Raw genomic sequence first — 23902 nt, 5'->3', positions numbered from 1 at the left:
AAAGGGTGGACGCAGCAGATAACCTGAGGGGGTGTCGTTCAAAACACAGATTTTCCATCTCATGCCAATAGGACTGAATCTGAAGGCGGGGGGATGGACTTTGCTTTATAAGCTCCTGAGATTTTTTACACACATGAAAATTGAGATTTTAATCAATTAAAATCCACTCCCCCAACTTCAAAAAAATAATCTTCCTTGGAAGATGAAGGCTCCGCGTCCCAGCGCAGGGGAGATGGATTGTCAGCGATGTGTCTTTCCCAATCCTGGCAGGCTCAGCAGCAAAGGGGAAGGGAAGGAGACCGGGCAAAAAGGGAGAGAGTCCTAGAAAGCTGGGGGCGGGGCGCGCGCCTCGTTCCACAATGCTCATCCACATCCTGGGCCATTCCGGGGCGCCGCGGGAGTCGCTGTCCTGGAGTGACTGTCTCTCCGCCTTCTCAGAAGCCGGCATGGGGCGAAGAGGGCGGCGCTGGGCTACCGGCGCGGCGGTGGCCACAGGCCCGGGGAGGCGACCGGCCTTGGGACAGAGCCCTCATAGGACGCTGGAATCCTAGAGCTCCCTCCACCCGCCTGGTCGCCGCGAAGCGCGCGGCGGGGGGCGTGGCTCTCTAAAACCCACTCCTCTCGAAGCTCAGCCCCACCTCCGACCCGGGTGCGTCCCGAGCGCGGTCTTTCCTCTCCAGCCTCCATTTCCCCATCCGCGCCCAGCGTGTGTGTAGGGCGGGGGGGCAGGGGGTTGAGGGGTGTGTAGGGAGCGCAATGGTGGGAGGCTCGGCGGCGGGATTCCCCGCGGGAAGGCAGCCCAGCCCTCCCCCCGGCAGTCGAGACCCTGAACCGAAACCGGAGGCAGGACGCCCCTGGCCGGGAAGTGGCCCCAGCCCGGATTTCCCTCCCGGGTGGGGCCACAATGACTCACCCCCTCCCCCTTCCCCCGGTTTCCTTGTTTGCATTTCTCCTCCCGGCCACGTGGCGGCCGGCGGAGCCCTGAGCGCCCCTACCCCGCCACCCCGGCCCTGCGGTCCCCGCGCACACTCCAGGGCCGCTCCTGCCCGCTGGGCTTCCCAGGGCTCCGGCTCGTGCCCGCTCCCCATATCCCCGAGCCCGGACTCCACCCCTGCCCGTGCCCGTCTCCTCCCCTACGCCCTCCCCTACCGGGAGGCCGGGCGCCTCCTCCCCGCCCCCTCAGCCCGTCCGGGGAGGGGAAGAGGGCGGGCAGCGCAGGGGGTGTGACAGCTCCCGCCCGGACCGGTGCCAGCTGCAGCTTCGCTTCAGCGCCCGGTGCCAGCTGGCTCTTTCGTCTGGGACGGAGGGGGAGGCTCAGGGCTCCTTGTCCCTGGGGGGGACTCCCCCCCACGCCCCTAGCCCTCCACCCACCGAAGAGGAGCCTCTCCACCCAGCCCTGCCTCTGGCTGACCTGGCAGCTGGTCCAGCTAGGAATTGGCCCTGATCACTGCGCCTGGGACTTAGAGCCCGCACCCCTCCAGGATCCCCCTATTAGAGCTGACTGGGGGCTCACTGGCGCCCCCACCCCCAGCTTTTTGCTAGAACCTACCCGGCTGTGCAAGCTTGAGAAGGAACATGAAGGTGGGTAAGGTGGGGTCACGGGGGAGGAGGAGCAGGAGGAAGCTGACAGGGTGGGGAGTTCGGGTGGGAGAGAGAGGGTTGGTCAGGGGTGAGGGAGGAGGGGAGAAGAAGGGTTTGAGCTGAAACTGCATTTCTAGGGGATCCAGTGAGTCTATAGCCTCATACTGGGAAGGTTGGAGATCCCTGCAGGGACATGGGCAGTGGGGTGGGGCAGAAGTCCAAAGAAGACTTGGAAGAAGGGCTCCATCTCCCGTGGGCCAGCTGGAGACCCCTAAGTGCGCCAGACCGGCAGGCCCTAGGAAAGGTCTTCCTGTCCCTCCCCCGGCTCCTGGCAGGCCTGCAGCACCTCCTCCTGACCAGTCCAGCGGACTCTAAGGAAGTGGTTCTGCCTGAGGCAGTCATGCCCTGGTCCAGCTGCCCCAGCCTCATGGCTGTCCATCTTCCTCCCCGCCTCACAGGTTGGCTGGCCAGGTGAGAGCCGCTGGCAGGTGGGCCTGGCTGTGGAGGACGGCCCAGCTCTGGGAGCACCGCCGGTGGGAGGCCTCCCGGACGTGGTGCCGGAGGGAACACTGCTCAACATGGTGCTGAGGAGGATGCACCGGCCCCGAAGCTGTTCCTACCAGCTGCTGCTCGAGCACCAGCGCCCCAGCCGCATCCAGGGGCTTCGCTGGGTGAGTGCCCATTGCCTGCTGGGCCAGGGCCAGGAACCAGGGCCGGAGTGGGGCCTGGATTAGGAGCACCGGCATCCTACTGGTAGCCCAGCTTGGTCTGGGGGCATAGAGGGTACTTCCCGGGTGGTCGGTGAGTTGGGCAGCTTGGCTGCAGTGTGCGTGGGCGGCTCACACAGCTGTACCCTTTGTGTCTGTGTGTGTGGTGCCCAGGTGCCCCCATTTGGGCATGGGGGGGAGAGGAAAGAGATTTGTCATTTATCTGTCACCTGTGTGCCTTGAGTTAGGTGCTTGTGTGTTCTGCAGGTGGAGGGAGGTGTGTGTGAAATACTGGGGGCTGGGTCAAGTGGGGGGTGAGGTAAGCTTGGTTATTGTTCTTGATACATCACCGTGGCAACATTCTCCTTTAGGGAGCCACGGAACTACACTGATTCTGCTTTTTGATTTTGGGGAGAGGTGGCTTTGGGGAGCTCAGGGAAGGATTCTGAGAACTTTGGAGAGTCTGAGGTGACCGGAGCTCCCGAGTGAAGAACATCTCTGGAGCTGCAAGAATGAAGGAGACAGCAGGAGGGGGGAAGAATGGGGTGGGGGCAGGATCTACATCAGCAGGGACCCTCCCCCCAATCGGCTACTCTTACTAGAGTGACTTCACCTGAGGTTCCGTGTGTCTTTTCTGTGTGCCCACCGGTGGGGGAAGGGGCGTGGTGCTGGGAGGGCACTTGGTAAAGAGTGGAGGGGAACGCAGGAGCAGGTGACAGACCAGGGAGAGCTCGGCTCTTGTCGGCAAGTCCCACTCAGTAGAATGACTACCACCTTTTGCCTCCCTCCTCTGCCGACCGCTGTTCATATTTACCAAAATATGAGGCCGAGTTGAAAAAACCAAGGCCCAGCAACAGGAGGGGCTCCTGCTCACAATCAGAATCGGGAGGACAATGTCAGTCCCCAGCCCTCCCCCCAGCCCTCCCTCCCTGGGTCTTCCTGATAAGGGGCCTCTTGGGCCTGGGTCCTGCTCAAGATGGGGCTCTGGAGGGGTAGGGAGCTGGTCCCTTCTGGGCTTAGCCGTCCCCCTGACCCGCTCTGGGTCACTGGCAGTAGCTACTGCTTGGAGCCAGTGGGCTGGAAACCTCCCTCCCACCTTCCCTCCCAGGCTATAATTACTTGTGCATTTCCTGTCCCCTTCCCAGCTTGTAGAGGCAAGGTGGGGCGTCAGGGGAAGGTCAGGTGTCAGGACAATGAGGTCACTGGAGGATCCCCTGGGATCCAAAGTCTGGGAGAGGGTGGAGGAGGCCTCCAGGCTGTCTCCTGACTCTCCCAACCCCCCAGAATTGGAGGGCTGGTGTGTGGTGGGGAGGCAGGAAGGGTGGGGGTGAGGGTTGCTGGAATGTAAATGGGGTCAAAGGCACAGAAACAAGGCCCCTCCCCTGCCAGATGGGGCAGCACATGAGGACGGGAGATTAGAGGCAACCCAGATTTTTAGGGCCAGGGGCAGGGGCCACACCCTCTCTGATGGCATCTCTGGGCAATAGGGACGGGTGGTTGCAGCCCATTGTGTCTGTGTTTGAGAAGCTCTGGGTACCTGTGAAGCGGCACCTCTCGTCTCTGGCTGATGCCTTTGGCCCATGAAGGGCTCACGTGAGGGAACTGGGCAGGAAGTGTGCACACACAGGGTGAAGGGTGGATGTCGTAAGGGAGTGGAGCCTAGAGTCCTGGGAGGACAGTGCTGGGAGTTATTCAGGCCATGCCTACCTCTTAGAAACCCATCAACCTCCTGAGGTCTGAGGAGAGTGCTTTCTGTTCCTACTAGACCAGGACAAGAGACAAGGAAAGCAGGTTAAAGCAGGAGGGCCTGAGGTTGGATACAGAAAGGACTTACCATCTGTGGCAAAGGGGACGTTGGAATGGGGTAGAAGAACATGTCCTTTGGAAAACATGGGAGGGAGAGGAGACTGTCTGATGCCAACAGAGGGGTTAATCTGTCTAGAGACAGGGGCAAGATGAGGATGGCCTTGGTGCATCCCACATGCTCAGAGAAGCCTGTGATGCTTCTCTTTGAGTGATTGTTTTGAGGGAGGTGGTTCTATTCTTGAACTCAGAAAACAGGCTTTCATCCGGTCTGTCCCAATAGAGCTAATAGTTATCCAGTACCTTTCCTAGGCACTCTTATAAGAGCTTTGCCTCTATCTTATCAAATAATCTCACAATAGTCCTGTGAGATGGGTACTGATGTCATCATCTCATTTTACACATGAAAAAACAGAGGCACCGAGAGGCCAAGTGACAGGTCCAGGGTTACACAGCTGCTAAAGCACAAAGCTGGGCTTTGGTCCTGGGCAGTCTGGCTGCAGAGTCCAAGTTCATGGTGTACTCTTTCCTGCTGCAGAAAGTAACCCCTACACCCCCAAAGCATCAGCCCACCCCACATGTCCTTTCCCTGTCCCACCACGCACAGCCTTGGCCTGAGACCCTAGCTGGGGCCCAGGGGAACTGGTCTGACGGGTCCCCACGCGGCTGTTTGGCTCTGTGCCTGTCCCTCAGTCCAGCTCTGACGTTCAGCGACAGGGAGGACAAGTGGGGCAGGCTGGTTCCAGGGAAGCTAGCTAGCACCTCTTCTTCCCCCCCACCCCCAGAGTCCCTCCTGTCCAGGCATGAGAGGAGGCAGTGGGCCAGGGCCTTCACCCCAACCCATACCAGCCAATTCCTTTCCTCTGAGAACCCCTAAGCTGACACTCAGGGTCATCGGATCAGGGACAGGGTCAGCCGAGGTCCATTTCTTGCACTGTGTCCACATGATAGGTGTCCATCATGAAAGAACAAAGTTTAATTCAATTACTTAACATTTACTAAGCAGTTACCAAAAGCCAAGCCCTGCTCCGAGGGCTTTATGTTATTAACTTGTTTGATTATTACCCTATGGGATATGTATTATTACCATCAACCTCATTTTACAGATGAGGAAACTGAAGCACAGAGAGGTTAATAAGCAGTGCAAGGTCACACAACCAGTTGGTAATGGAAGAACCAGGATTTGAACCCCTGGCTCCGGAGCCCACACACTTGACCCCTCCCCCATCCTGGGAAGTTCCCGGTGCCCAAACTTTGTTTAACCCAATGTTTTCCAAACTTACTTGCTCGTGAAACATTCCAGAAGGCAGAATACCTCTACTATCTCGGCTTCCATGGCACGCAGTTGGGGAAGCACGGGGTGGCTGCCCTGGGCGATGCAGGGCATGGTGGCTAAAAACATGGGCTTTGGAATCAGCACGGTGTCAGTCCTGGCGCCCCTGTTTGCTGGCTCTCAGGGCAGGTTATGTAACCTCTGAGCGTCCCCCTGTCAGCTGCGAAATAGGAGACAAACCCCTAGTTCCAGGGGCAGCGCTGGTGGCAGAGTCTTCAATAGAATCTTACATTTCCAAGCAGTCGTGTGACTAGGTAAGTTCCTTCATCGCTCTGGGCTCCTGCTTTCCTTGGCAGAATGGGAGGGTGCCTTCAGGTCCCTTCCTCAGCTCTGATGGGCCAGAGCCCTCGTCTTGTGAGCCTCGTGCTCATCCCCTGGGGCAGGACAGGAAGTGGTTTAAGCAAGGCCTGTAGATCTGGGATCTGGGATCCAGGATCCAGGTCGTGACCAGCCTGGCCGTGTGACCTGGCATCTCCCCTCCTGATGTGCCCTCCACGGTCAGAATAATACCAGGAAGGGAGTGTGTGCTGGAGCCTGGGTCGTGGGCACCAAAGGGAGTTGCGGCCACCTGGGCTTCTGGACATGAACAACAACAAGTTGTTAGCACTGGGCACTGTTTGTTCCGACACAGGGGGCTGGCTGGGTAGCATTCCTGCCCTTCCTCCTTCTCTGGCTCCTCCTCCTCTTCCTCATTTCCTGTCCCTGAGTCTCTAGGGCTCTGTGTCTGGCACCGGGCTGGGCCCCATGACCCGGGCAGGGATACCCTTGGGACACCTAGTGACTTCCGCACGGTGCTGGTCCAGGCGCCTACTCACGCGAGGCCTCTGGCCTCTGCCTGGCACAGTGGGAAGGTGCCAGGACTGGGGGAGGGAGCTCTGGGTTTCAGCCTGATTGCACGCCCCCCCACAAAAGCCAGGTCCTTCGCAGGGCCCTGAGAGTGGCTGGGAAAGCAGGAGAGAGCGCTGGTGAGGAGGAGGGGAAGGAAAGGAGACGGGCAGGTGTGGTGGGTGGAGTGAGACCAAGAATGTGAGCACTTGAGGATAGGAACTGAGTTTAACCCTGGCTGTCTGGCTCTCCCAAGTAGGTGTGACTGAGTTACACAGGGCACTTCACTCAAGACTTTTGTTCCTTCATGAGTCAAAGAGGACAGACAATACCTGCTCTGCCTACTTCATACCTGATCACCTTCTCTATGGGATCAGGGGAAATCATGGCGGTGGTCATGCTGTGTAAACTGTAAAATGCTCTGCCTTTGGGAGGGCGTGGGGAGGGGAGGGCATCCTGTCCAGAGATGTCCACAAACTCCTTTTCTCAGGTGGCAGGAAAAGAAGGGCTGTGAGGGGCTTTTGGGACCCACACCCCAGGACATAAGGGCCCAGGAGTCCCGATGGCTCCATTGATACCCAGGGTAGGGAAACGTTGTTAACCAGTTTCTACATAAACCCATCTTCTGGAGCCAGGCCTGTGTGCTGCCAAGTGTTACTCACTCTTATGGAGTTCTGAGCTAGCGGCAGCATCTCGAAGGAGCAGGGCCGCCCTTTGCCTCACCGATGAGCGCTGACAGCTAACATGTCCATACAACTCCATGCCAGGCAGTGCCTTAAACATTTGATGTGTATTGACTCACACAATCCTTCTAAAAGCCTGAATTGGCATTATGAGTGTTTCATAGGTTTTACAGATAAGGAGACTGAGGCAGGGAGAGGTTAAGTCCTATATTTGGGGTCCCACCGCTATGGAGGCACAGGGATTTGAATCCAGGAGTCTGGCTCTGGTTTGTGTTTTTAACTCCCTGGCAGCCCCAAGGCCCATGGTAGGCAGGAGACTTGCCCACAGCCGTGTGGTTGGGGACAGACCCTGGCTGGGGATCAGGAGCAAGTGTTCCAGGCCTCTCAAGCCTCTCACTGCCTGGCCTTTCTCCTTCACATCCTCATGCTCTCCCAGCTCCATCACGCACCACCGCCCCCCCCCCCCCCCGCCCCCGAGGTGCAGTTTACCTGGGAGCCTGGGTATACCTGGGGCCTGTGTAAGTGGAATGGGGATCTCATCTGTGGGCATGCCGTGCTTGGGTCTGGAAGGAAGACAGGGGTCTGGTGAGAGGGTGGCAGGGTGGGAGGAGGTGAGTGCCTGGCACACGGGGGTGCTCAGTGAATATTTGTTTAGTTGTTGAATGAGTACCTAAATGGATGCATTTGGAGTCGGGATGGGGCGAGGGTGGAGGTGATGGCGGAGGGTCGGGTCCAGGAGCTGGATTTGAAGCTGGGTCCTCATGTGCAGACGCTCCCCTCTGCCCTCAGACGCCACTCACCAACAGCGAGGAGTCCCTGGATTTCAGCGTGAGCCTGGAGCAGGTACGAGCCTGAAGGGTAGAGCTGGTAGAGGGCAGCATGACCTGGGGCTCAGGGCCTGAGCCAGCTGCGCCCCTACTCCCCTCCTCCAGGCATCCACAGAGCGGGTGCTGAGGGCTGGGAAGCAGCTGCATCGACATCTCTTGGCCAACTGCCCGAACCTCATCCGAGACCGAAAGTACCACCTTAGGCTCCATCGGTGAGTGGAGGCCTTGCCTCCTTGCCCACCCTTCTGTTTACTGTCCCTTCACGTCTCTTCCAGCATGGGTCCTAGTCCTCCTCCTAGCAGAACTGAGGCTGGGCCTAGGATAGCACCTTGCAGATGCAGAGTTCCTCCCTCTCCCCTCCACCCTCCTGCCGCTTGATTCTCTTTCCTCTTCCCTGTCCCCTTTACCTCCCATAGGCAATGCTGCTCCGGCCGGGAGCTGGTGGATGGGATCTTGGCCCTGGGGCTTGGGGTCCATTCCCGGAGCCAAGCTGTGGGGATCTGCCAGGTGCTGCTGGATGAAGGTGCCCTCTGCCATGGTGAGCCTGAGCCCAGGGTGGGTCACCGGGGCTGAGCAGTCCTGGGGAGCAGGCATCGGAGGTGAAGAGAGGATGGGCATTGCAGTGGGGGCCTCATACCCACACTGCCTCAATCTCCTCTCTTCTCCCATGCTTGGTCCTCTGCCCCCCAGTGAAACACGACTGGACCTTCCAGGACCGAGATACCCAGTTCTACCGTTTCCCGGGGCCAGAGCCAGAGCCTGCAGGAGTCCATGAGCTGGAAGAGGAGTTGGTTGAAGCTATGGCCCTGCTCTCCCAGCGGGGGCCTGATGCTGTGCTCACGGTGGCGCTTCGAAAGCCGTGAGTCGGGCACCCTGCAACCCCAGGTCCCACATGGTGCTCAGACTCTGTGGTTCCTTGGTTTTTATCTCTGAGGGGTTCCCTTACTCTTCCTGAGGGAAAGGACCCTGGCTGGACCAGAGACTGGAGCTGTGGTCTGCATTCTGCCAGGGACTCATTGTGTGGCCTTGAGTCCTCCCTTCCTCCTTCCCAACCTGTTTCTTCCTCTGTACCTGAGGGGGTGGGGTGGGGCAGACTCCGAAGACCCTGCTCCCTCTGATCTGCAGAGGTGGCTTTTGGCGTCTAGAGGCAGGTCTGGGTTCAAATTCCATTTCCACTGGCTACTAGCTGGATAACCTTGGGCGCCTCCAGGCCAGCTTCCTCTTCTGTCAAAGGAGGATAACAATACCCACGTCGTGGGGTTGTTGTGAGGTCAAAATAAAGCGTGTGCAGTGCTAGCCCGGGGTCTGGTATGTGGTATGCATTCTATAAAGGCTGGCCCATCATTGATTGCAGCCATTGTGGAGGCTGGGGCTCAGGGGGTGAAGTGGCCCCCGCCCGGCCTTGGTCCCACAATTCCTTGGTTACTTCCTGGCCCTCCTGTGCCCGCAGCCCGGGACAGCGCACGGACGAGGAGCTGGACCTCATCTTTGAGGAGCTGCTGCACATCAAGGCTGTGGCCCATCTCTCCAACTCGGTCAGTCCACGCCCCCCCCGTGACAGCCCGGAGCCTCCAGCTGCTGGGCCAGAAGACACTTCCCTCCCCGGCCACCTATGACTTGGACATTTCCCTCTACTTTCCTGCCCCAGTGTCCTAGTCTGACTATCCTTTGGCCTCTATGAACCCGTTTCCTCCCTTGCTTTGCCTCCTGCAAATTCCTGGTCACCTGGCCCAGCCACATATCTGTCCCCCGAGCACTCGCGTCTTTGGACCTGACCCCCTCACCCCTAACCTGGCCCCTCTTTCCTTGGACTCGCCCCTCTGACCCTCCTCTCCCTACCCCACAGGTGAAGCGGGAATTGGCGGCAGTTCTGCTCTTCGAACCACACAGCAAGGCAGGGACCGTGTGTAAGTCAGACGGGACGGGAGGCTGGAAATGGGCAGAGGCCCCCAGGAAGCGGTGGGTGCCTGGGAGCATGTCTGACCTGCACTTCTCTCAGTGTTCAGCCAGGGGGACAAGGGCACCTCGTGGTACATTATCTGGAAAGGATCTGTCAACGTGGTGACCCATGGCAAGGTAGGTGTTCCCTCCCTCCCTGCCCTGGATTATAACCGCTCCCTGGTCCATGTCCTCATAATGGTGCTTTTAATGGACCCAAGGCTGTCTGTCTCCTGGGTCTTCTCCTGCCTGGTGGGTCTCCCACCATGGGTCTGTCCTGGTGAGGGGTGGGGCGCTGAGCTGGGCTCTGATGGAGGCCTGGCTGCAGGGGCTGGTGACCACACTGCACGAGGGAGATGACTTTGGACAGCTGGCTCTGGTGAATGATGCACCCCGGGCAGCCACCATTATCCTGCGAGAAGACAACTGTCATTTTCTCCGCGTGGACAAGCAGGACTTCAACCGTATCATCAAGGTGCTGTGCCAGGGGGTTGGGAGGGCAGGGGACAGGGAGGGACGCTTCTCTGAAGAAGTGATGTGGGGCAAGGAGGAGGGAGCAGAGAAAGCCCGTAAGGAGCAGGGAGAGGGAGGAGATGGAGGAGCTCGGAGAGGATGGCTGGAGGTGGGAGCACAGCCCTGGGTGTGTGAGGAGGTCCAGTGAGCCCCGTGAACTCTGGCCTGGAGTGGGAGACAGGGGTTGGGGGGGTTATGGGGCAGGGGACTAGGGTGCATGGGAAGGCAGCGTAACGGAGAGTGGGCTCCGCAGAGGGAGGCCGCAGAGGGATGGGTGGAGGAGGGGCTCAGGCTGTGTGATGAGCAGGAGTGGGAGTGGGGAGCAGATCCAAAGCCGTGGGCATTAAATGGGGTGGGAGAAGGGCTGAGGGTCCTTGTGGGAGCCTTGTTGGGCTCAGGGTCTAGAATGGGGGAGGTGGGCGGAGAGACCCTAGAATGGTGGAAAGAAGTGGTGTGTGCTGAGTCCTGGGTGTGGCCTCTTCTCCAGGATGTGGAAGCAAAGACCATGAGGCTGGAAGAACATGGTAAAGTGGTGTTGGTTCTGGAGAGAACCTCTCAGGGAGCTGGCCCTTCTCGGCCCCCGACCCCAGGCAGGAACAGGTAACATACCCACCACGCTACCTCTCCACACCTTCCCTCTTGCCCACCTTCTCTCCTTTTGTTTCCCAGGCTTTACTCAGTTCCTCTGTGTCATACCCCTGTCCACTGGCCCCCTGGGCATGGAGAGTCATCCAGGCACTAAGTTGCATCCCCTGAGTCAGCCTCCCCTCCACCCCAAGGGGGGACCGTGCTGGCAAATAGGGAAGAGAGAGATGATGGGTTATTGATGTCTTCCGGGTTGTGGGATTGGGGATGGTGGCACAAGTTCTATCGGTTGGCCATTTCTGCCAGATACACAGTGATGTCTGGCACCCCGGAGAAGATCCTAGAACTGCTGTTGGAGGCCATGCGGCCCGATTCCAGTGCTCATGACCCAACAGGTAGGGACAAGAGACACCCTGCCTGCTCTCTGACTCACTGGGGGTCGGCGTGGTCTGGGGGAGGGCCAGGCACCCCGCACCTGACCTCATCAGGCGCTGGATTGGTCCATCTAGCCAGCTGGCAGGGAGTCCTCATTCGTGCGCTCTTGGCTTGGGTGAGGTACTATCGCAGGGGCTTGGCATCGCGGGTACCTTGCCCATGATGGACTTGGGGGAACAGACACTCCAGCTGTGCATGAGCTTGTGCTCAGTAGACTTGACCTCTGAAGCCTGTCCCCTTGTCCCTGCCCTACAGAGACTTTCCTCAGCGACTTCCTCCTGACCCACAGTGTCTTCATGTCCAGCGCCCAGCTCTGTGCTGCCCTCCTGCACCAATATCCTTCCAGCCCCAGGGTGATTAGGACGGCATGTGGAGCGGGGAGAAGGAATCCCTCATAGCATGGCTGTGCTGAGCCCTCCCACCTTATGCTGGGCCCAACTTGTCAGCGGGCCCTGGGCATCCTACTCCCCCTTTTGCCTGTGGTGAGCCCCCGTTGGATGCTGTGTTTCCCTTGACTGGTACCCACCTTCCACGCGGAGCCTGCGGGAGGCAGCGAGCAGGAGAGCAGCAGCTACATCTGCAACAAGAGGCAGCAGATCCTGCGGCTGGTCAGCCAGTGGGTGGCCCTGTACGGCCCCATGCTCCACAACGACCCCGTGGCCACCAGCTTTCTCCAGGTACCTGGGAGGGAGGCAGGGCTGGAGCGGGCCGCCGGGGTGGACACAGCTATAGCCGTCTCAGTGAATCTTGGCTCCTCCCAGAAACTCTCAGACCTGGTGAGCAGGGACGCCCGGCTCAGCAACCTGCTGCGGGAGCAGTGGCCGGAGAGGCGGCGACACCACAGGTGATGCTTTGACATACAGTTAACCTGTAATAGGCGTGACGGGCGGTGCATCGGGGCCTGAGAGTGCCAACTTTGGACTCAGATGCGGGGCTTTAAATCCAGGCGGCACCACTCACAGCTGGGCCGCCCTGGGCATGCTGTCCCCTCTCTGGGCTTTGCCTCATGATGAGGATGGAATGAGTTATGGTCCCTTAGAGCGCAGGGCACAGCCTTGCACACGGCGTACACTGCGTGAGGGTGGGCTGCGGTTACCCGTTTGTCTAGTCCTGCTTATTTCAGTTCCTTGTTCTTACCAGTCCCCTGGCTGTTCACCCTCACATCACGTGATCCTCCATTCTCCTACATCACACAGTCATTCAGTGTCATTCTCGCACGTCACACAGTCACTCAGTGTCATTCTCACATCCCCGGGTATGCCTGGATGTTTCTCACTTCCTCCATTTGGGACATATTTATTACCAGGCACTGTCAGTGCCAGTGCCGGCTCTGCCCGGCAAATTTTCTGGAGTTCACCCTGGCCTTCCCAATCGTGGGGCAGCTGAGGTTCGGGGAGCCCCCACCTGCTGCAGCGCCTGCTCCATCTGATGCCCACTCCATTTCCCCCTCGCACTCTTTTCCCTCCCCCGCTGGCCTGGGAGAATCACGGCATCCAGGGCCCGGCTTCAAGCCCCAGCCTTGCCTCTCTGTGGGCCGTATTCCCCAAGTCGTGCTAACCTCAGAGCTGCTGGTGAGGGAGGATGGAATCCAGAGCCCCGGGTGCCTCCCTGCTCCTGACCCTGTGCTGTGCTGCCTGCAGGAGCCCTGGCTCCAGTCTCACTTCCCTCTTCTCTTGCTCCACAGGTTGGAAAATGGCTGTGGGAATGCATCTCCTCAGATGAAGGTGCCTGCCCCCAGTTGGCTCCTGTCCTCTCTGTTGGGGCCTCAGCTTCTTCCCTCTGTTCCTCCGGGGACCTCACAGCTCCTCCTTCAGCCCCTGACTAAGGGGCTCTGCGTGGGAAGGTTCCCCATGTACAGACACACCCCTGAGTCTATGATAGGTGTTCACATGGCTGCTGTGGGAACACAGAGGTCTAAGGTCACCCCTCTACCCTCACCCCCAACCCCAGGGGCCTTTGTTCTGTTTGGGAGGTGAGTCCTGCTCCCAGTTAGGGTCAGTTAGCAATTCGTCCTGGGAGATAAGGGATGGGGCCTGAAGGCAGCCTCTGAAGCCCCCTGGTTCCTGGCCGCCAGTGCTGGGAGCAGGCCCCTCCCCAGGCATCAGCCGTGGCCGGTGCCATTCCTGGCAGGGGCCCAGGGGCAGCAGAGGGGGATGGGAAGATGTGACTGGAGCTGAGCTTTGGTGAGGAAGGGTGGGAGAAAGGACTGGAGAGATAGATTGGGGCTGGTTGTAAGGAGTGTTGCATTGCGAATAGAATCCTAATGCCCCACCTAGGCCTGCTGGGCCCCCTGTCCAGCTACCTCTCCCACCTCATTGCATCCCCTTGCTCCCTGCCGGAGGTTCTCACAGGCTCCTTTTCTTCTATAGGCGAATCTTGTTCCTACCTCAGGGCCTGGATCTTTCTTTCTCTGGCTCTTTGCCTGCCTCGATCTTTCTTATTGTTCTGATCTCAGCCAAAATGTTGGGTTCCCAGGGAGGCACCCCTCTCTCCCTATCCAGAGCATTGCCCCAGCGCTGCCCTGGCTGCTCCGCTCCAAGGTGTCCTCTCTGATTTCCTTCAAAGCATCATCACCGCATGAAATTGTTTTCTTTGTCTACTTGCTTATCGTCTGTTAGTAGCTGTCATGCCTCCCTAGGATGCCTAGAATGAGGGTCCTTGACCTCTTTTTCCCCTCGCTGATGCTCAGGAGCCAGTGCGGACTCGTCCTCACGTGCAGGGCATTGTGCTCGGTGTTGACAGGGCAGTAGTGGGCTGGGAGAGCCCCCTGGGCCTGCAGGGGCTTACAGTGCAGGGAGGGACAGAGCTGCTGAGCAATCTCATGCTGTATAAGGACAAGGACAGGGGTCTCTGACAGCAGGGAAGGGAAGGGCTGCCCCAGGGTCAGGGAGAGCATCCCCAGGAGGTGACCACTGGAGCTGACAGCTGCCGGGTGTGAGGTAGAGGGAGAAGGGGCCTGCAGGCAGGTGTGAGGGGGAGGGGTGCCCGCCCATCAGAAGCCCTGGAGGAGGGTGTGAGAGCTAGGGCCAGAGGACGCTGGGCAATGGGCGGAGGCCCGAGCACGCAGCGGAGGTGGGGGGCGGGGGGGTTGGTCTTTGTCCTCACAGCAATGAGAGCCATTGGAGGTGTTTGAGCAGAGGATGGATAAGATCAGATTTGTGTCTTGAATAGGTCAGCTCCTGAGCCTGTACTTTATCCAGTGGACAGTGGTGGCCTTGAAGCCTTTAGGAAGCCTAATCTGGCTCTGGTCAGGCAGATCGGAGGAGGAGGGAGCCAGGCCCCCGAGGGCTGAGGGTGGAAGAGAAGAGCTGGGCCATTGAAGTAGGTGAGGAGTGAGGTGACCTGGCCAGGTGGAACTTGGGGGTTGGCCCGGGCTGGTGAGGGCATGCAGGGAGACCCATTTCAAAGAAAAATCCCCAGAACAAGTGACAAGCTGTGGGGAAATGCGCAGGGGGCGGGGCCTCAGCCCAGAAGAATGGCTGGGAGGAGCGGTCTGGGAGGCAGGGTGAGGGGCCGAGGGAGGTGTGGGTTTGGGCTGAGGGAGCACAGACGTGGACGGATCCAGGAGGTGGTTAAGACCAGGGCTAGGAAGAGGAGTCCGCACTGCGGGTGAGGTTTTGAGAGTCTTCTCTGTGCAGGTGGCGCAGGAGGCTGTGGGGAACTCGGAGGAGAGCTCTGAGATTTGGAAATCTGGGGAAGAACCAGGGCCTGAGTTCTGAACCTGATCGCCACAATCAGAGCTGGGAGGAGGAAGGGAGTCAGGACCGGCATTGGCAGAACAGTCGGGATGGGTAGAGGAACCGGGGTAGGGAGGCCTTAGCCCGGCATGGATTGCTGCATTAGCCCACTGTGGTTGGGGTGCACCGAGAAAGGGTTGTGGGGTTTGACGAGGTGGTGACACAGTTGAGGGTTGGTGGATAAGAGCACAGTGGGAAAGAGGAGCAGGCTAGCATTCCAGCTGGGCCACTTAGCGGCTGTGTTGCCTTGGGAATGTTACTTAACCTTTCTGAGCCTCATTGATCTCATCTGTAAAATGGGAATAATAATATTTTTGTCAGAGGGCTATTATGAATATTTAGACACTTAGAATAAGCATGTACTTAATCTGGTATAAGGCAAATAGCAAACTGGCAAACAGCAGCCAAAAGAGGACGAGAGAGAGAAACCAGAACCACAGCTGAGGTGTGTTCACATCGGAACTCCTTTGGACCCGTTTGGCAGAGGGGCTGACATACCTGGAGAGGGGTTCTTAGCCCTGCTCCATCTTTTCTCCTGGAGCCTCGGCCCCCAGCGCCTTACCTGGCTCAGGTTCATGCAGCAAGCAGAGCCTGATGGTGTGCATGCTTTGTGGCTCCCATGCCACTGGTAACAAAGGCCCCTCCCAGCCCTGCACTCTCCCCTCTGTGTCATCGGGCCTTACTTTCTCTCCCTCTCAGGCCCGGAACATGCCTGTTTGGCTCCCCAGCCAGGACGAGCCCCTCCCCAGCAGCAACTGTGCCATCCAAGTTGGGGACAAAGGTTGGTGGTCCGAGCCAGCGAGGGCATAGTTGCATCCTGCTGTTGTCATCCTTGACCTCGGTGTGCCTGGTCAAGGGGGGCATGCTGTACTCCTCGGGTCTCTGTTCCAAGCTGTCAGGCAGAGTCGGCCTCCTGTGCCACCTCCTCGGCTCAGAGCCTCCCACCCGGTCTGCACAGTGTGCTGCTGCCCCCTGATCCCAGGCTTCTCCTTAGTGCCTTGCCTGCCTCCTTGGGACCCCTCCCACTGCTGCAGTTGCTGCCCTCTCCTTCCTGGGGTGGGGAGACCAAGCAGTGGCTCCCCCAGCCCAGCCCGGTCTTCCTCTCCAGTCCCCTATGACATCTGCCGGCCGGACCACTCGGTGCTGACGCTGCAGCTGCCTGTGACAGCCTCAGTGAGGGAGGTGATGGCCGCGCTGGCCCAGGAGGACAGCTGGACGAAGGGGCAGGTGCTGGTAAAGGTCAATTCTGCAGGCGGTGAGTTGAGTCTCTGAGTAGAGTGGCCCCAAGGGAGGGGGCCCCCTCAGGTCCATGCCCAGCTCCCCTGAATTAAGATCTTTATCATCTTTATCATCTTGATCAATGTTAATGATGGTTAACATTTATGGGAGGTTTCTTCCATCTCTTCAAAGTGCCTTACATGTGGTGCTTGAGAGCATGGACTCTGGAGCCGGCTGCATGCATTTGATCCTAGCTCTTTACGTCACTGGCTGTGTGTCCCTGGGCAGGACAGTTAATCTTTCTGTGCTGTTTCATCAGCTGTAAAATGAGGGTAATACGAGTACCTGCTTCATAGAGGAATTGTGAGGACTCAATGAGCCAGTCTGTTCAAGTGTTTAGAATGGTGTCTGGCACATAGTCAGCACTACGTGGGCGTCAGCTGCGACTATTACCATCCTCATGCTTATATATTCATTTAGTCCTAATCACCATCTTATGAGACAGGTACTTCTTATCCTATTTCCAGACAAAGAAACTGAAGCTCAAGGGGATTAAGCAATTTTCCCAAGCTCACATAGTCGGAGTGTAGCTGGCCTTTGACTTTAGGTAGCCTTCATTCATTTAGTCAATCAGCAAACATCATTGAGGGTCATTTATGGGCCAGCAATGTGTTAGGAGCTAGAGGTACAACGGCAAGTAAGGCTGAGTGGCTTGATGATTAAGAGCGTAGACTGTAGACTCCCAGACCTGCTGCTTACCAGCTGTGTGATCCTGGGCAAGTTGCTTAACCTCTCTGAGATGAGTTTCCTCATCTGTCAAATGAGCACTATAACTGTACCTATCACACAGGACCGCTGCAGCTACTGAAGGAGACGCTGTGTATAAAGCAGTTAGCGTGGGGCAGCGTGAGGATTATGAAGACCTGCCGTCAGGAAATGCAGGACGTTAAAAACCACTGTTGTCTGTGAAGGACACAGCCCGGGTCTGACAGCAGGAGCCCAGGGTGCACAGGAATTAGGGGCATCCAGAGAATAAGGGCAGGGAGTGGAGGGGAGAACAGCAAAGCCTTCCTCCTCCAGGAAGTGGGGAGAGAGGAATGAGGTCACCTGTGCCTGTGCCTGCTCTGGGAAGCACTGCCCTCTGCTGGCCACCTGGAGAGTTGCACTTGCCCAAAGGCGGTATTTATTGAGACCCTACTCCTGCGCCAGGCGCTGTTGAGAGCTGTGATCTCCACGTGGTTTTGACTGACGCCCATGCATAACCAATATTTCATTACAAACACTCTACTATGTGTATATTTGCTTATAAGTTATATACATATATTCCTACACTAATGTTATGTAATTATAAAAGCTATACACAAAATAGAAATGCAAAACAGATGAGAAAAACAAATATAAGTAGAAGAGCGAGTATTTTTTCCTGGACATATGGATGGCTGTGTGTACTTTACTCTGGAGTCCCCTGGTCTAGGGACTGGGAACTCAAACGTGACTCAAAACACAGTCCCCTTCCACAGGAGCTGGTGAAAATCAATGGTAAGTGTTCTGTAAGGCCTTCCCGATTTTCAAAGGGCTTTTCTACGTATCATGTACTTATAGTTACTATTTATATAAATTATTTCATTTGACTTGTGAGGAGTCAGGGCAAGTCTTATTGTCTCTGTTTGACAAAGGAGGAAACTGAGGGTCAGGGAGGTTCCCACCTTGCCCAAGTTCTGCCTGTCACACGAAAAATCCCCTTTCATCCTCCTGGGGCAGTGTGGCTGCGTGGGCAGGTGCACCTGTGCATTTAGAGCACCCGCCCAGGAATGCAACCTTCCCACTGGGAGAAGGGACCTCCCCAGGCTCGCAAACAGGGCCTCCACCCTGCCTCCAGTTGCTCCCTGTCCTCCCTCTCTGTCCCCACCCAGTGCAGCATCTTCTCTCTTTGCAGATGCCGTTGGCCTACAGCCAGATGCCCGTGGTGTGGCCACATCCCTGGGGCTCAACGAGCGGCTCTTTGTTGTCAACCCACAGGAAGTGCACGAGCTGGTAGGGACAGGCAGGGCGCCAGGGCCCAGGGAGGAGCTGTGTTTGGGGAGTGATAGGAGTGGGTGCGGGGGACAGTCACAGAGAGAAGGGAGAGGGACCTGGCTCTGGCTGCTGCTGGGCCTTAGAGGGGAAGAGGAAGGAGTGGGCCTCAGCTGATGGGGGGATTCCAAAGGTTGGCAGAGGGGGAGAGCTGCTTGGGAGTTCTCAAGGAGAAAGAGGAAGATCTACCCTCATTAGGGGTTCCCCAGGGGGCAGGAGCCCTACAAGGAGGGGTCCCAGCATTGGGGAGCTGGCAGGACAATGCTCCTTGGGAGGTCCCATCCTTTAGAGGCCCCTCCACTCGCCGCAGCACCCCTGCCTACCCTAACACTCCTCTGACCACAGGCATAGGATCTTTGCCCCAAACTCTCTCCTCCCACCCTATACCTTTCCCTGGATTCCTCAGGCTCCCCCCTGAGCACTCTCCCACCTGCAGACCCCACACCCCGAGCAGCTGGGGCCCACTGTGGGCTCTGCTGAGGGGCTGGACCTGGTGAGCGCCAAGGACCTGGCAGGCCAGCTGACGGACCACGACTGGAACCTCTTCAACAGTATCCACCAGGTGCAGGGGCAGACCTCGGGGAGGACCTCAGGCAGCGGGGGCGCCCCCCACCCCCAGCACACACTCATCTCTCATGTGCCCTCCGACCAGGTGGAGCTGATCCACTACGTGCTGGGCCCCCAGCACCTGCGGGACGTCACCACCGCCAACCTGGAGCGCTTCATGCGCCGCTTCAATGAGCTGCAGTACTGGGTGGCCACGGAGCTGTGTCTCTGCCCTGTGCCCGGCCCGCGGGCCCAGCTGCTCAGGAAGTTCATCAAGCTGGCGGCCCAGTGAGTGCCTGTGGGGTGCATGGGGTGGGGGGCAGAGTCCCGAGGCTGCCTTTTCTTTAGCCCCCCGTCCCTGGTCAGTATGTTGCCAACTCTGCCATCCCCTTGATTCCCGGGCCCCCTGGAGCCTCTGCCTCCCTACCCCATCCAGCCCCAGTCCCCGCAGAGGCAGTGCTGGCCTGGCCGGACCCCAGGCCCCAGGCCTGGCTGTGGTCTGGGTGTAGGGCTCTGTGGGTGTAGCTGCTTCCCTTGAGGGTCTCTGGGTCTTCCGCTCACAGCCTCAAGGAGCAAAAGAACCTCAATTCCTTCTTTGCCGTCATGTTTGGCCTCAGCAACTCAGCCATCAGCCGCCTGGCCCACACCTGGGAGGTAGGTGCCCTCTGGATGGGGAGCCCAGGCCCTCCCCACCCCCAGTCCTGAGGTCGGGCCCTGTGCCCATCCTGGGAGACCTGGCTGGGGAGGGGGCTCCCATCGCAGGGCATGACAGCTCCATCTGCCTCTCCTTCGCAGCGGCTGCCCCACAAAGTCCGGAAGCTGTACTCAGCCCTCGAGAGGCTGCTGGTGAGTGCTGGGCCTTGGCTGCTCCCTCCAGGAACCCTGATTCTTGGCTTCCCAGCAGCCCCTCTACCGGTCCTTGGCCACTTCCTGGGTTTCCAACCCTGGTCCAGGGCCTGGTTGCCTTTGGCCTGGGAGTTTGGGGAGCTGGCTGAGGAATGTGGTGTTCAGCATTATGGTGGGGGTGCACAGTGTCTTATATTGCTCAGTGTGTGCCAGGTGTGGGGGGCATTTGCTTTGGCTGTGAAGTCCTGTGTGAAGACCAGGACAGGCCTGGTTACTGGTCCTGGGGTCTGAGGTGCCAGGGGACCGTCAGGGGGACACTGACCCACCTCAGGACTCAGGAAGCAGGTCCTGGCACCAGTACCCATGGTGTGTCAGGGCCTGTGAGGGGCCCCTCAGGAGACTCAAGGAGCCTGTGGGCCAGACTAGGCCAAAAGATGAGGCAAGAGTTGGGGAGCTGAACCCTCCACCCCCAGGAAAGGTTTTGACAGCATTCAGGAGAGAACTGGCACAGAAGTGTTTTCATCAGTGTGATTCTGGGAGCTCTTGAGAAAAAAGTTCACCTCGTGGGGCTCAAGAGGTTCACAGGAGTTCACCCACCAGAGAGAGAGAGGCAGGGACAGAGAGAGAGACAGAAACGGAAAAGACAGAGATGGAAAGAGAGTTTTCCACAAAACCTCAGGGCCCCTGTGACTAAGGGCTGTGAAGTTTCCTTGGGGCTAATTGGAGGCTGGGCAGCCACATGCGCACAGACTGGCAGTCGTGCCTTCGGGTTTCCTCCGCCGAGCCTGCCTTGGTGAGATCTGGGCTGAGAGGGAGCTGAACTCCGAGGGGATGGGTGTACAGCCTCTCCTTGGCGGCGCGGGGAGTTTGGCTGTGCTGTGGTATGTGCTATGTGCTATGTGGTGGGTTATGGTGTGCGGGACCCTCCCTCTCTCACTGTGGCTCCCTCCCTCTCAGGACCCCTCATGGAACCACCGAGTATATCGACTGGCCCTCACCAAGCTCTCCCCTCCCGTCATCCCCTTCATGCCCCTTCTTCTCAAAGGTACGAGGACCAGTGCTTACCTTCCTGCCTCCGTCCCATCCTTTCCTGCACCTGTGTGTGTGTCCACCCAACCCTCTCTGAGTGATTCCACTGTGCTGATGCCTTGGGGAGCACAAGGATGAATTAGGAGGTCGCAGGCGAGAAGCAGAGTTAAGACGTACAGACAAATAGTGGTGACATTAGATGGCCTATGATGTGAGGCCTATGAGATAGAAGGAGATTGCTCCAGGAGGTCAGAAGGGAGCCAGAGGGAGAGGGCTGTGTGGGGGTGGGACAGGCCTAAGGCTCCCCATTATCAGTCCTTCACCTTTCCAGGGATGTAGGAAGGGGAAGGACTTTGGGGCGCTATGAACAAAACCCGTCTCTTTGCAGACATGACCTTCATCCACGAGGGCAACCACACGCTGGTGGAGAATCTCATTAACTTTGAGAAGATGGTGAGTCCCAGGGGAGTGGGCATCGGCACTAGAGTGGGTTGGGGGATGTCACTGTGGCCTTGGAAGGGAGCCGGGGTGGGAGATGTTCTAGAGTTGTTATTAATAATATAAATATGAATACTTCTGTTAAAATAGCCGCTGCCTAATTCAGAGACAGGAAGTAGGTTAGCGGTCACTTTGGGCTGGTGGGAGAGAATGGAGAATGACCACCAACGGATACAGGATTTTTTTTTGTGGTGATGAAAATGTTTTAAATTTAGATATGGTGATAGTTACACAACCCTGTGAATATACTAAAAGACCATTAAATTGTATACTTTGAATAGGTGGATTGCGTGGTATGCGAATTTTATCTTAATAAAATTGTTTAAAAAAAAAAAAAAAAGGGAGCCCCTGCCTTACTCCTTTGCATACCAGAGGGCCTGGTCTCTGTTAGGGGGTGCTGGGGTGACAGACTCAAATGCCTCCCTTCAACAAGAGTCCCCTCCAGGGTTCTTCCTCTCTGAGCCCTTCTTGACTTCTGTTCTTCCCACTGCCTGGTCCCCGCTGGGCCTCTGGGCGTGCTGGGGCAAAGCAGACACGCCCCCATCTCTTACAGACCCTAGTCCCTGGGAGCACCTCGCTCAAAGGGAGCTCAGGTTCCCAGCTGCCCCACAGGCCACACCAGGGTCCTGCTCCTCAGGCCCGGTCTCACATCCTTGCCTTGCCTGCAGAGAATGATGGCCAGAGCCGTGCGCATGCTGCATCACTGCCGCAGCCACAGCAGCGGTGAGTGGGCTGGTCCCCCTGGGTGGGAGCCCCCTGAGCAGTGTCCCCTTCACGGCTCCAGCTTGGCCCTGTCTCCCTGACGCCTACTTCTCCCCCGTCCCAGTGCCCCTCTCGCCCCTCAGAAGCCGCGTCTCCCACTTCCACGAGGACGGCCAGGCGGCGAGGATTTCCACGTGTAAGTGGGGGCGGGGGTGGGTGCTGACAAGTTTGTCAGGGCCGGCGTGCACATGTGAGGCTGATAACGCCTCCTTCACAGCACGGCTCTGCGGTAGGCAGAATGTCATCCCAGCTTCAGGACGTGCAAACAGGCTGGAGTGTTGAAGGGACTTGTAGAAAGCTGCGCAATTAGTTAGTGGTAGAGCTGGGACTCCTGCACTCTTACTCCAGGCCTGCATTATTTTAAGTGGCCTTCAGTTGCATGAAATGGGATTCATTATAATCCATGGTTCATGCCACACTGTCCTCATTGGCCCTGTATGTTATGTTATGTACGTGTATATTCTGATGACATAATGAGCACCACGGGACCTAAGCCAGGTATGAGCACTCTGACATTAACTTGCAACTCCCTGTGCAGTGTGTCCCTCTCCTGTCCCCTTGCCTCTCCCCACCCAAGGTAACCACTATCCTGAATTTTGAGTTACTCCTTTTCTTGTTTTTTAAAATAGCTTTATCATGTGTATTTACACCCACACATACACCCACACATATATATCTTTAAAATGCCTTGTATTATAATATGTATATTATGACAAGATATTCTTTCGTTTTAGTTGTTTTTGAACTTAGTAAAGGGGTATTATGCTGTATGTAATCTTGGAGACCTGCTTTTTTCAATCTGTGCTCTTCACCCCGGTGCTCTCTAACCCCAGTGCTCTCTGCCCCCCCCCGGGGCCGTGGGGGTGGGGCAGCAGTCTTCTGGACTGGCCAAAGGAAGTGTCGGGGTGGGTGGGGGTGGGTGTCGGAGGGCTGGAAGGCTGATGTGCTCCTTGGACGGGGGAGGGGTGGGCTCTACAAAGTGGCATCCGTGACCCGCTGCCCCCACCCCCCCCAACTCTCCCCCGGCCAGGCTCGGAGCAGTCGCTGAGCACCCGGAGTCCAGCCAGCAGCTGGGCCTATGTCCAGCAGCTGAAGGTCATCGACAACCAGCGGGAACTCTCTCGCCTCTCCCGGGAGCTGGAGCCGTGAGGAGGGAGCTGAGGCTGGAGCAGGCACTTCCCGTCGGGAAAGCCAGGGCGCGACTGGGCCCAAGAGGCCCACGGGCTGGCCACAGCTGGGCAGGGCTCTCCGTGGAGTGGACTCGAGGCCCTGGAGCGGGCAGTGTGGACGCAGCTGTCCCCTGTGATGACTGGCAGCCAAGGAGGACCTCAGGGTGGAATGAACCGGGGCCCAAGGCCAAGGAATGGGGGACAGAGAGGCCCTGGAGTGGGTGGGAGAGCAGAGCAAGCGCTGGGACTCTGTGTTCAATAGAGAGCTCTCCACACCAGGTTTCTTCCAGACCCTGTGCCTTGTGGCTTTGTTGTCTGGCCATCTCCAGGCCCCTGTGGTTTGTTTTCAGAGTGGACCAAGAGCGTCTGCATGTGTGTGGCATGTGTGTGGCAGGGGTGGGGCTGGTTGCCTGGGGAGGGTAGGGGTGGGATGGGTGGTGACAGTCCTGTTTTTCTTTCCATAGCATATGAGATAAACATTTGGGTGTGGTCAGGGCTGTTTGTAGGGGAATGGTGGTCCCTGAGGAGCCTTATTGTTACTATCACTTAGCAGAGATGCCTGTGTTCTGAGGCCAGCCTTGGGGGGTGTGGCAGAGAAGGGACAGGAGCTGAGGAGGAGGGATGCCTGCCTCCCGAGTAGATGCAGAGAGGCCGATGGCGCAGCCCCACTCCCGTGCACGGTCTCTGGGATCCAGGCAGGGCTTGGAGATGGCTGACTTCTGTCCACATCTTAATCCCTGGCCATGGACCTGCTGGAGCCTGGAGCCCCTCTCAGTGGCTGGCCAGGGTGACCC

At 57.9% G+C, this 23902-nt stretch overlaps 1 protein-coding gene across 13 annotated transcripts in view; it reads left to right on the top strand.

Moving 5' to 3' along the window:
* RAPGEF3 (Rap guanine nucleotide exchange factor 3) overlaps positions 1 to 23596 on the top strand; it is a 29121-nt gene extending 5525 nt beyond the window's left edge. The window contains exons 1-29 of one of the 13 annotated variants that reach the window (XM_070619475.1): positions 1275 to 1581; positions 2040 to 2252; positions 5617 to 5678; positions 7722 to 7775; positions 7865 to 7971; positions 8176 to 8297; positions 8450 to 8618; positions 9210 to 9294; positions 9606 to 9666; positions 9759 to 9835; positions 10026 to 10172; positions 10698 to 10810; positions 11102 to 11190; positions 11486 to 11564; positions 11757 to 11907; positions 11992 to 12074; positions 12915 to 12954; positions 15667 to 15748; positions 16076 to 16222; positions 18122 to 18219; positions 18695 to 18820; positions 18911 to 19092; positions 19368 to 19458; positions 19600 to 19650; positions 20608 to 20695; positions 21068 to 21132; positions 21731 to 21900; positions 22004 to 22075; positions 22970 to 23596. In XM_070619475.1, coding sequence (XP_070475576.1) covers positions 8560 to 8618; positions 9210 to 9294; positions 9606 to 9666; positions 9759 to 9835; positions 10026 to 10172; positions 10698 to 10810; positions 11102 to 11190; positions 11486 to 11564; positions 11757 to 11907; positions 11992 to 12074; positions 12915 to 12954; positions 15667 to 15748; positions 16076 to 16222; positions 18122 to 18219; positions 18695 to 18820; positions 18911 to 19092; positions 19368 to 19458; positions 19600 to 19650; positions 20608 to 20695; positions 21068 to 21132; positions 21731 to 21900; positions 22004 to 22075; positions 22970 to 23531 — 2718 coding nt within the window. In that variant the 5' untranslated portion in view covers positions 1275 to 1581; positions 2040 to 2252; positions 5617 to 5678; ... (2 more) ...; positions 8176 to 8297; positions 8450 to 8559 and the 3' untranslated portion in view covers positions 23532 to 23596. Of the gene's footprint in view, positions 1 to 331; positions 1582 to 1642; positions 1886 to 2039; positions 2253 to 5616; positions 5679 to 7701; positions 7776 to 7864; positions 7972 to 8175; positions 8298 to 8449; positions 8619 to 9209; positions 9295 to 9605; positions 9667 to 9758; positions 9836 to 10025; positions 10173 to 10697; positions 10811 to 11101; positions 11191 to 11485; positions 11565 to 11756; positions 11908 to 11991; positions 12075 to 12914; positions 12955 to 15666; positions 15749 to 16075; positions 16223 to 18121; positions 18220 to 18694; positions 18821 to 18910; positions 19093 to 19367; positions 19459 to 19599; positions 19651 to 20607; positions 20696 to 21067; positions 21133 to 21730; positions 21901 to 22003; positions 22076 to 22969 lie in introns of those variants that run through there. The other 12 variants (XM_070619478.1, XM_070619477.1, XM_008513621.2 and 9 more) reach the window with 12 other exon arrangements.
* Positions 23597 to 23902: the final 306 nt, after the last annotated feature.

This window comes from Equus przewalskii, chromosome 5, assembly GCF_037783145.1.
Source record: "Equus przewalskii isolate Varuska chromosome 5, EquPr2, whole genome shotgun sequence".
In the NCBI taxonomy this organism is placed as follows: domain Eukaryota; kingdom Metazoa; phylum Chordata; class Mammalia; order Perissodactyla; family Equidae; genus Equus; species Equus przewalskii.
Note: the sequence above shows the minus strand (reverse complement) of the source record. Positions and strands in the feature narration are given on the sequence as shown.